Source organism: Mytilus galloprovincialis, chromosome 5, assembly GCF_965363235.1.
Source record: "Mytilus galloprovincialis chromosome 5, xbMytGall1.hap1.1, whole genome shotgun sequence".
NCBI classification, from domain to species: Eukaryota; Metazoa; Mollusca; class Bivalvia; order Mytilida; family Mytilidae; genus Mytilus; species Mytilus galloprovincialis.
The window spans coordinates 58,394,968-58,406,365 of record NC_134842.1 but is presented as its reverse complement, the minus strand read 5'-3'; the positions used below and the strand labels follow the sequence as shown (position 1 = coordinate 58,406,365).

At 30.5% G+C, this 11,398-nt stretch overlaps 1 protein-coding gene across 4 annotated transcripts in view; it reads right to left on the bottom strand.

The window, feature by feature from the left end:
* Positions 1-818: 818 nt before the first annotated feature.
* LOC143076130 (calcium-transporting ATPase sarcoplasmic/endoplasmic reticulum type-like) overlaps positions 819-11,398 on the bottom strand; it is a 78,718-nt gene continuing 68,138 nt past the window's right edge. The window contains exons 25-28 of one of the 4 annotated variants that reach the window (XM_076251788.1): positions 7,295-7,412; positions 6,749-6,866; positions 4,611-4,657; positions 819-1,156 (exon numbers count right to left, since the gene is read on the bottom strand). In XM_076251788.1, the coding sequence (XP_076107903.1) occupies positions 4,650-4,657; positions 6,749-6,866; positions 7,295-7,412 (244 nt within the window). In that variant the 3' untranslated portion in view covers positions 819-1,156; positions 4,611-4,649. Of the gene's footprint in view, positions 1,157-4,610; positions 4,658-6,279; positions 6,867-7,294; positions 7,413-10,759; positions 10,894-11,398 lie in introns of those variants that run through there. The other 3 variants (XM_076251787.1, XM_076251786.1, XM_076251785.1) reach the window with 3 other exon arrangements.

Sequence of the window (11,398 nt, the reverse complement as noted above, 5' to 3'; positions counted from 1 at the left end):
GAGATTCATCAATGTTTTCTTTGTTTATCAATATTTATAAATATACTTAATAAATTCTTAAATAGTAATAATGAATGCTAACACCTCAATAAATATCTACAATTACTACGTAAATGGCGATTTATATACAAAATAACTCCCCTAGGGGTCAATGAAGCAATGTCTCAATGCCACAGTATAATGGATGAAACGGTCATATGAGCTGGGCCTCATTAGATCAAATGATCGTTTCAATAGGTAGGACTCACAAAACACAAACATTTCATCTATATACACACTTGAACGAATGAACAAAGTACAAAATGACCTGACATTAATTTCTCGTGATGCATGTAATTTGCATAATCGACATCCGAAGACTATTCTAATAAATCACACATAAAATAGATAGCACATAGCGCGTAACAAACAGGATTTCTTGAAGACTGACACACAATTTCTATCGAACAACTACTCAGTGATTCAAATCGACAACAGGAACAGATAGTCCGCACTTTTTTTCGAAAAAATTGGATAATGCGAATATTCTGCCAGAACGGTAATGGGTAGTTGCACACTTCCGGTAGTCCTTGTATTATACAACAGAGTCAATTATATAGCTACTAAATGGCGATGGAACTGTTTACCTATATTCCTTATCTATATGGGTCGTATCCTGAGTTTGGCGGAACTGTAAATAATATGACGAGTTATTTAACAGTAGATCAGCTAGACGTTGAAGGAAGCGATCAACGTTCTGCATGTTCTGTACATCACATGCAAATAAGTCAAGTCCGCATGAAAAGAAGCATTCATGAAATTTTTAGCAGCTAATCATCAACGTATAATATATAATTTATGCAATCTTCTATGTACTACAATAACCACAATCTATAGCAAGCACACACAAATACATATATATTATACGAAAATAAACAAAAAATGTTAAAATAAACATGAGCTCTTCCAAGTAGATACAGCAACATGAGCTTTGCATAAATAAAGAGCATTTAAATTCCAAATTCCAAGAAATATAGGTAATCGCCATTTTAATCCATTCCAAAGGACTCATATTTAGGGATGACAAAATTGGACGGAGCTTTTATACATGTCCTTCGCAGGTAACATCTTGGATTCATCTTTTTCGTCCAATCTTTTCAGAAGAAGTTTGGATAGTCTGAAAATATGACGAACACATTAAGCATTCGTTGAGTAATTTGTTAGTTAAGTTAGCTAGGTGTGTTGACAGTACATGCTTCCTAGACATGACACTATCTCTGCACCTGCACATAAATAAGCATCGAAAGTAACAGAAACCTAATCAATTATTCTTTAGTTTATGAAAATACATTTATGAAAGCTCATTTTCCTTTTAATAGCAATCTATGAAGCTGCTATTCTGACATTGATCATGCCATTTCATATCTTTACTGTGCATTAAGTTCCCCTAAACATTTTTTTCGGCAAGCACATCTTCAATGATGGAATGTTGGAAACTGTTGTTACATATGGAATTTTGAAATCAGAAATTATATCGAAATTAAATTGTAACTTATCATTTTATGGCTCTTTTTAGCAAGTTGTGGATTTTTGAAAGGAAAGTTTGGGCCATAAACTTCAGATATTTATCTATCATCTCAATCCTTCCAAGTATGCCTGGTATCTATGACGATTTATTTGCTACAATCTTATTTTAATCTACCAGAAATGTAAATCGTCAACCTTCGTCTACATTTTGGTATCATTAAAACCATAAATGCATCAAATAACAAAAATTTCCTGTGGTCTATAGACATTTTCAAATCTTTAAAAAGAGTCCCCATCCAATAACTCTCCCCTTTACATGTTCCTTTAAACAAATGATACCAATGTTAAGGCCAACGAAACATGTTTCTAGAAGAACCTCATTATAGGAACAGGACTTCACAAGTTTGATTTTGAGCATCAACACCCTTTGTGCATAGCTTTCATACGATTCTTAAACACAAAATACCTTCAACGAAAATATATTTATTGTTTGTATTTGACAATATGTTCTAGTTACTATTCTCGTGAGTACTTTTGTAGCTGCATCATAACTGACGTATACTTTGTCTTGTGTCAAATCTATTCAACAAATAGAACACTTACAAGAATGGAATTAACTTTAAAGTGAAAAGCAGGTAAGGGTAGTATTTCAGAGACTGGGAGGGAAAGCAGACATATACAGATAATCATTTCCAAAAAGTACCAGAAAGGAATGATAGACAAAAAAGGCTAGTTCTTCCAAAGTGCAAGGTATTGGGAAAAGATAACAGGTAAATGGGCCAGCATTTCATAAAATGGAAATTACTGGTAAGGAATGAAAAGACAATCTTTCCAAATTTGTAGATAGTTAGATGAGGAAAAGCTTGACACACTGGTTGAAAAAATATAGTTTTGCTCATGAGCATTTATTAGTAAAGTACCAAGGCTAGAAGGAAAGTACAGGGTCATTAAAATGCATGAATATAGGTGCAAAAATTAAATTTTAAGCTCATTCATTAACATTCCATGCAAAATCAAATGCAACAAAGAGATATTATATTCATGGTGTAACATGCAAATAAAACAAGAACACAAAAGTTAACCCAATCTTGTAAATGAAGAAAGCACAATGGTACTTTATTTTTTGTATATATTTTAAACAGCATAACTAATTATTGTATTTTTGTGTTAACTTAGTCATACATTTGTACTGTAATCTGAAATGTATCTCACTTGCAACATACATTTGATTATGCCCTTGAAGTCTTGATAATATCAAATGACTACTTCTTTCTTTTGTTTGTTTTTGTATTTCAAAATAAGTGTGAAATGCATGCAATAGCTTCTATTTTATTCCAATACATCAACTTTTTACTGATTTTTCATCTAGGTTTTGCTTCCTTTATAAAAGCTTTAGAGTGTTTTCAATGTGTTTTATTAAATGAATAAGTGTTTATGCTCAGTAAGTTAAACTTGCAAGTTGTATACAGATGTTCTTCTTTCCCATACTCATTTTTTTTTCATTTGACTAAACCTAATTCACCACATATACTTTATAATAGCATTGACTTCAATCTCATGCATGATTTAAAATCAAAATATGAATCATAATATATATAATCTCTAGTTGTAAAAAGAAATGTATTGAACTTAGAGATTTAAATCCTTTATTTTAGAATATAAAGAAAAAGAAAAGAAATTCTTTTTTTTTCCTTCATGTGTATGCATTTTCATGGTAGACCTGTCGCTTCGATACCTTTACTCTTATATCAAGTTTGTCACAATTTCCTCATGATCAAAAGTTCAAATCATGGACATAAAGAGCCAAAATGAAACATTTCTTCGGCTTAAAAGTATGTTTATTTACTGTATCTTCCTTACTTCTGTATGTATAAAATCTTGTAATGTGGACTATTTAAATTGACAATACTAATCTTCTTATTTTAATCTGTCTATCATGTTACATAATTTAGTTTCAAACATGAAATACAGAGAAGGCTGTAGGAAAGCATATCTATATATTCCTTTATACATATATAAATGTTCAACATATATAGAATAATTTTAAAACAAATACACAAGCATGCACATTAAAATTAAATCCATGCAATACATGAATAAAGCCCCAAATAATTAAATTAGTCTGGTTTGTAAACTGTTATGGAAGATGTGTATTTGATTTAACTCCTACTTAAAGAGTTATTGATGGGATTACATATTAGTAATGACTATATACAGTGGTAAGCCACACATCAACAAGATATGTTTATATTACTGCTAACATGTAGTCTACCTGGCAGAAAAGGAGAAGGCAAAACACACCATGCAATTTTTGTATACTTTAATTTATAAAAGATTTTTTCACAATAATATATTCTATCATTTAATTATTGCAAAAAGTACCCTCAATACAATTTCATCATATAGATATTATGGAATGTAACTTGGACAGCACACACTTTGTGAATGGTTTGGACACCTACCACAACCTTTCATTTTTATACTGCCAATATTTAAATGTCCTTCATTGGTGACATAATCAATGGATAAAAAGATAATGAAAACAAAAATGAGAATATTTCAATCCAAGAAAATATCAAATGAAATATTGTGGAAGTTGTCCAGCAACAGTAACATATAATAATGGTAAATTCAAACAAAAAAATGAAATTATGAGCAATTTACTGTAGTATGTTTTCTAATTAAAAAGAGTAAAATATCAAAATATAGACATGACAAATAATGTCACATTTTCAAGTGTTTTGCAGCTTTCATATTGTTTTTTAGGCAACAAATTTTGGTGGAAATTTTCTTACTGGACTACATTTCTAAAGAAAATTCTGCATTACTGAAATTATTATATATCAGAAGGTATGCTGAAGTTTTGCAGATACGTTTTATACAGCTGCACACAGATTAACTACATAAGAAAGTTGAATATAGCAAGAGAAGCTTATAACTTTGATCATGCAAGATAACCTGTGATCACTACAGTTAAATTTCATATTGACAAACTATTTTGAAAACCTGACAAACTTCAGGTAAAAATTAGTTTTGATTGGATTTCTTAAAGTAGAAAAATGTAGAGATCACTAGAAAGGCATATATACAATTATTATTGTTACCATTTTTGTTGTCAATTTGCTGTGTAAACCAGTTAAGTTTTAGTCCACTGAAAAATTTGTCTTACAATTATAGAATATTGCTTTATAAATTCCAAACTAAAATTATATATGCCTGTGCAATGCTGAAATTTTCATAACAATTGAATTTCAATTGAAAAGATAACAACCTATCTAAGCCTTCAAATCATGAAAAAAGGAATGAAAAACTATATATATCATAAAATGACAGTATTGACATTATGAACTTGGTTCAGCAATGCAGAAAGCACTTATCATAGAGGTATCATAAAAATAATGTTAACTTTATTCAAGTTACATGTACAAGTTGTAAGCATGTGGTTACAGTCACCTTTACTTTGTCTTTGATAAGCATTACTGCTGCACAAGATTGAATGTGAAATAAGCAACCTTATATATTCACATGGTTTATTATATAGTTTCACTGTCCATCCAAAAACGTTAATTACTCATGTTTGTAGATTTAAATATTGTATTCCAATATTAACGTTCTTGGTTTTGTGCTATTTATTTAAATGGTCTTTACCATTAATGCATTCCAAACAATGCCCTTTTTACACCAATAATATTATGCTTAAGGAATTAATGGGTCTCTAACTTTTGGTTTTCTGTTAGTATTTGTTGTAGAAATAAGGTGCCAAGTCACAAGACACATGTGTAGTGTAGTTAGAATGGACAGTGAAAAGATTCAGTATTCAATGTTAATGTAGTCACAAGTTAAAATCTGTAATAGACAATCTATGTTTAAATAAATAAAAACACTAATAAAAACTTTGTCCTAACTGTTGAAATAACTTTGTCACTACTAATACCAAGCAGGATTCTAAGGTACAGTTTCAGGAGTTTGCTTATGAACATATACTATAATTTCTATAATTTTAATCCCCTCCCCCATTTTGTTCCTCTCCAAATATTTAATTATTTTTTTGCATGTAATCTTATATGCATTAATCATGCTATATGTCCAAACATTAATATTTTTTTAAACCATTTTACTATTTAAAGATATATTTTTGACCTGCAACAAAGTGCAACCAAAGAGGGATTACAGCATATGTTCATATGAACTAGTCTTTTAAAAGCAAAACCTCACCATACAATCACACATCACCAAGAAAAAAATGACAAAGACATGCATGAAAACAAAAACAAAAACAAAGATGGCATTCAAAGTATGGACTATATATGTTGAACACCTTATATCTTATTGTCATTTTTACAACATTCACAAAAAAGTTCTAACTAAAATTCACTTTAAAAATGGAGCTCAAAGCTCTGCATTATAGTCAGAATAAATAACTTAGATAATAAGTTTCATTGTATGAAATCACCAAACTTTAATGAATTTAAATGGATTTGTATGACAGAAATTGTAAATTACTTGATCTCTGCTTGGTTTTAGTAGTGGCCCTCTCTAAATAAATACAATATACTATTTCGGACAATGAATTTACAGATACAATGTTTATGACAAAATGAAATATAACAACACACACTCACACATTATGATGAAATTCTTGGAAATACTTTATCACATAAAGTAAGAAATGGGGAAACAAATCATAGCATGGCAACTTAAAATAAATAAAATAGTTCAGATTTTTGGATTATAGCTATAGAGTATTATCACCAATTTGATTTTATAGTACCACAGTAATTTGGTGAAAGTTACTTTCTAACTTTAAGGCCATCCATTATTAATATTGAAAAATTAAAACTTGGGTAATTTAAAACAAGAATGTTTTAATAATACGATTGAAATTGATGTTTCTTTTAAAGAAGTAAAACCAACTGAAAAATCAATAATATTCTATATTAAGAACTTTGATAAATAAAACAATTCCTTTTTTTTCAAAAATGTTTCTATTAATATGACAACAATAAACAATTGGAATCAATAATTTCCTGATATTAATGAGATTAAGTCAATGCTATTTCTGTGGTAATCAGGTTATTTTGGGGCAGGAAAACAATGGTTGTTTGGGAGATGCATGACAAGGTAGGAACATGTTTAAAATCTAATGGGAACAATCATCATATAGGAGATAAGTATGCCAGTCCAATGTACACAACCCAGACAAAGAGCATTGTTACTGAACCAAGGAAAATATTTTTTTTACCATCAGTAAACTTTCTGGCGACGAACTTCAATGTTTCGTCCAGTATGATGACTGGGATAGATATCTTTAACACTGCTGACCATTCTGCGAAATTCAATGGGGTGATCTGGAAAATTGTCTACAAAAGAATCAAATAATATGAGTACAGATATGTAACAAAATCATACCATATCAAAACAAGGAGATGTGGTATGACTGCCAATAAATATGTATTTATTATATAGATCTTTTTAACCTTGAAATCAACAATCTTATGACAATATTTGTGGACACATTTTCTTTCTCGTTTGAAATATATATATATGTGGAAATTAAACCTCAAGAACACAATAGGATCTAATAAATATGAAAAAAAGAATGTGATTGTAAATCATGAAGCTTCTGGTAACTTTAAATGATTTATTTCAGTAACAATCAACCATTGTATGCCCTTAATAGTTTCAATATGAAACACCCAAAGTAAAAACAGTGAGGTGTGGTAGCCTTAACAGTATATAAAATTAAACATTTTAACTGAATTACAAGAAATATCATCTTTATACTTACAGACATTACTTCTGTGTACAAAATAAGGAAATGAAGAGACATGGAGAGAGCAATGGCACCCAACAACCAAGGGTTGGACCATGGAGGCATAACTATCAATGACTGGTTCTCACTCAAACTGAAAATAAAATAAACATTACATATTATAACATGCACAAAATCAAAACACAGCTAGAATTGTCTTTCTTTGACTTCAAAAAAGTTATAGCATGGTTTATGTAAAGACTTTTTATATATATATAAGCAGGTTTTTTTCTTCTCATTTCAGTTATTTATTTCTTTCCATATTTAAAGGCTAATACAAGTAATAAATTATCTTCTGCTAAAAATTCATACAAAAATAATTATAAAATGACAAACATATCACTTAATAACTACAGAAGTTAAATGTATGACTGTTCCAGTAAAAATAGGGCTAAAACTACAAAGAAAATATCAATACCTAAATTATACAGGGAAGGTAAATTCTAGTGACAAGCAAGTGTCTTTAAAACACTCAATCAGCAGATTGCCAAAGAAAGATGGCAGCAATACACAGCAGTGCAGGTACAAGAAAGGGTTTTCTTATTTTGGCCTTACAGCAGATTCCATTGAGTGTGCAGCCAAAGGTAATATCTTTCGTTAGCTTGCTTGTTAGCTGAACTGTGAAGTCATTGTTAGGTTAGGTAAACTACCCTACTTTAAGAATAAACTAGTCCGACAGAAAACCAATCTATCTGTCTGTTGGACGATGCTAATTCAAAGGAGGGTAGTATACCTGACCTGATAATGACTTCACGGTTCATCTAACAAGCAAGCTAACCAAAGATATTACCTTTGGCTACACACTCAATGGAATCCTCTGTAAAGCACATACATGTATATGTAATTTTTCACTACTTTTGCAAATTGGAGTCATGAACATTAGTTGATATTTCTATACAAAGTTATCACATAAAATGATGAATGAAATGTTTACATATACTTATTCATCATTAATTGGAGAAATGTAAATCTGAAATTTGTGCAAAACAGCCCAAATAACAAATTTATATACTTTTTTTTCTCAATGAAGGAAATTTTGTATAAACAATAATAAATGATCCATAGCAATTAAGGTAAGACTTCCATTTTTTTTTCACCTGTCCCAAGTCAGGAGCCTCTTTTCTTTGTTAATCTTGTATGATTTCTAATTGTAGTTCATTTAAATATTTCGGAGTTTAGTCTGACATCCATTATCACTGAACTAGTCCACAATTTTTAGTGTAGAAGAGACCCATTGGTGGCTTTCACCTGTTTGCTGCTCTTTGGTTGGATTGTTGTCTCTTTGACACATTCCCCCTTTCCATTCTCAATTTTATTCCATAGTTGTTATCCAACACTGACAAATGTGCTGGAATTGCCTTAGATATGATAAAAGCCTTTGTTTATGAAATAACATTGACTTACAAATATCATCCACACATTGTAAAATATAAGTTTGTTATTATTTCTAAAAGCACACAATAACAACTATATTTAGTACATATTAGCACTACAACTATGATCAATGATAATTACTATCTACACTAGACTGACTACTAAAACTTTCAAGTTAATATCAATCATAATCATTAAGTACAATTGTATCTAAAACTATCACGTAAATTACATATTTCTGGTATATCAATCATTCAGTGGAGTTTGAGCAAGTTTCTTTGCTAAAAATTTCTGCAATATAACATGCCTTAAAATATATTTCCAGTTATTTATTTGAATCTGATTGAGAGGTGGATAAATCAACAAATTTCTAGTCCTTTTGGACTTCATAAAAATCTAATGCGGAGTATGAATTGTCAACGAACATGAAATCAAGGAACATTATAGGAATAAGATACGTTACTTTTCAGTTAGCATCACTTCAAATTAAAAGAAACACAGATCACAACTTGTCCTCAGCAAATGGCCAATGAGACACGAGTGTGATTCCCTAACTTGACAAAATTGTCGTTCAATTAAGAGATAACTGTATTGTATTTGAAGCTTTAAGGACGTCCATCGGTAGTTTCACTGTCACAAATTTAGTTTACCTGGCGACATGTAGTCCAGACAGGTTAACAGGTGACAGAAAAACTATCAATGGACGTCTGCAAAGCTTCAAATACAAAATAGTTATCGCTATTCTAATGCAAAACAAATTCATAATTAAGTTTCAATCATTATTTCAGTGTAAAATCTTCATTAAAGAAAATTCCGCGAAAAGATGTTATCTTCTATGGTCCCTACACTAGGCGACGTCAAACATGAACACTGGGCGTTTTCTGGCTTATGTGCCGCTTCAGAATGTAATGAAATTTGATAAAAAGAAGATTTTTAGGTGCAACATGTGATTTTTTTTTCATAAGTCAATAATTTCAGCAATTCAAAATGTCGGCTTCCTTAGTTACAGACAAAGAGATAGAGAATTTTACACTAACTGTCATCCAATCAGAACCATTGATACAAAATAATTGCATTAGAATATCAAGTCCTCAGCTAAATTATGTGAACTGTAATCAATGTTTAAAACTGTTATAAAGTAAACATACTTTCTGCTCTGGAAGGCAACAAGCTAAGGTCAATAATAGCAGTCACTGAGTGCTGGGAATCCAAGCTGATATTTTATTTATCATAAAACCAAATACCCACTTCAAAATTGTTAAATCAAATGAAAATGTAATCCATTAAGTAGTAAACTCAATTTAAATTAAATTAAATAGCAAAATAATATTTAAACTGAAATAAATCATGATACCACATTTTAGCGAACTATTCTGGTTCTTAAACAAGATAAGAAGCATACAGATATATAGCATGCAGGAATATTAACTTATTACTCCAGATTGTCTGGAATAACAAGTACAGCAAACATCTGAGAAATGTGTACCATGAAACTGGTCAAAGGAATTTAGCCTTTAACACAAAAGGTGTTTTAAATAACTGACAGCTGTTGAAATCACACAAAATGCAAAGCACTAAATAAGTTAACCAACATGATGTCACCTGTCCATCTTAATTTCAACAGCTTTCAGTTTATTTAAAGCCAGTCAGAAGAATGGTCTACACTTATCCTGAGTTTGCTGTAACCCTGTACCACAAAGGGATATATACCCTGGACTTAAATGCACCCAGATGCAGATTTACATGCAAAGAATACTTCATTTTTTATTCAAAATTGTTAAGAAGGAATTTCTTTATAATTGGTATTGATTTTGATAGAAAGTTTTTAGCCTCACAAATTTATGATTTGATAAATAAATAAAATGTAAAAATATGTCATGAAGATGGATATTCATAAAAGCATTTTTTTTAAAACAGAGAAATATTTTGCTTGAGAAGAGTCCAGAATCCCGTATGTAGTACAGGCTTATCTGCATCAGTCATGCAACATTTGACAGGAGTGGGAACTAATATGCTGCCCTTTGTGATTCAGTGTACATTCCTGTTGCTATGCCTGCAGCTCCTTACCTGTTCAAAGCATTCAACATTTCAATGACAACCAGCACGGACAAAGCCATGGTCATTGGATGGGGACTGTCAAAGATATTACAGTTGATGCCTTTAAACATTTCGTCCTGGGCCAAACACTGGGAATGGTGGGTCTAAGGAGAAAGTGTAAGGAATAACATAGTAATGATTTAAAATAAAAGGATGAGAGTAAAACAAGACTTTTTATAGCAGAATATAAACATAGCAGTCTCCTGATATCAGATATCAAAACTAACTGTTCTTGTTTGAAGTAATATTGCACCAAATAATTCAAGCTGTTCTCATTTCAAGAACAAAAGAAACAGAACATAATTCAAAGCCTCTTAAGCAATTTCTGACTTTATTCAATATTAAAAGTAAAAGTGTCCTAAAGACTGTTACAAGTTACAGTATATGTGACTTAAATTTATAGAGGCTGATATATTGTGTGCTTTTCATTGATTTTGGTAATTAAAACATCTATGTAAATATTCTGCTATGAAATAGAACAATCAGTTGTATACTGGTAGGACCACCACCAGATGTCTGGATAGCCTGTAAGGAGAGAAAATAAAATGCAACCAAGAAACTATGGAATCACCTAAAAGAATTTACAGATTTTTTTAATCATTCTCATTA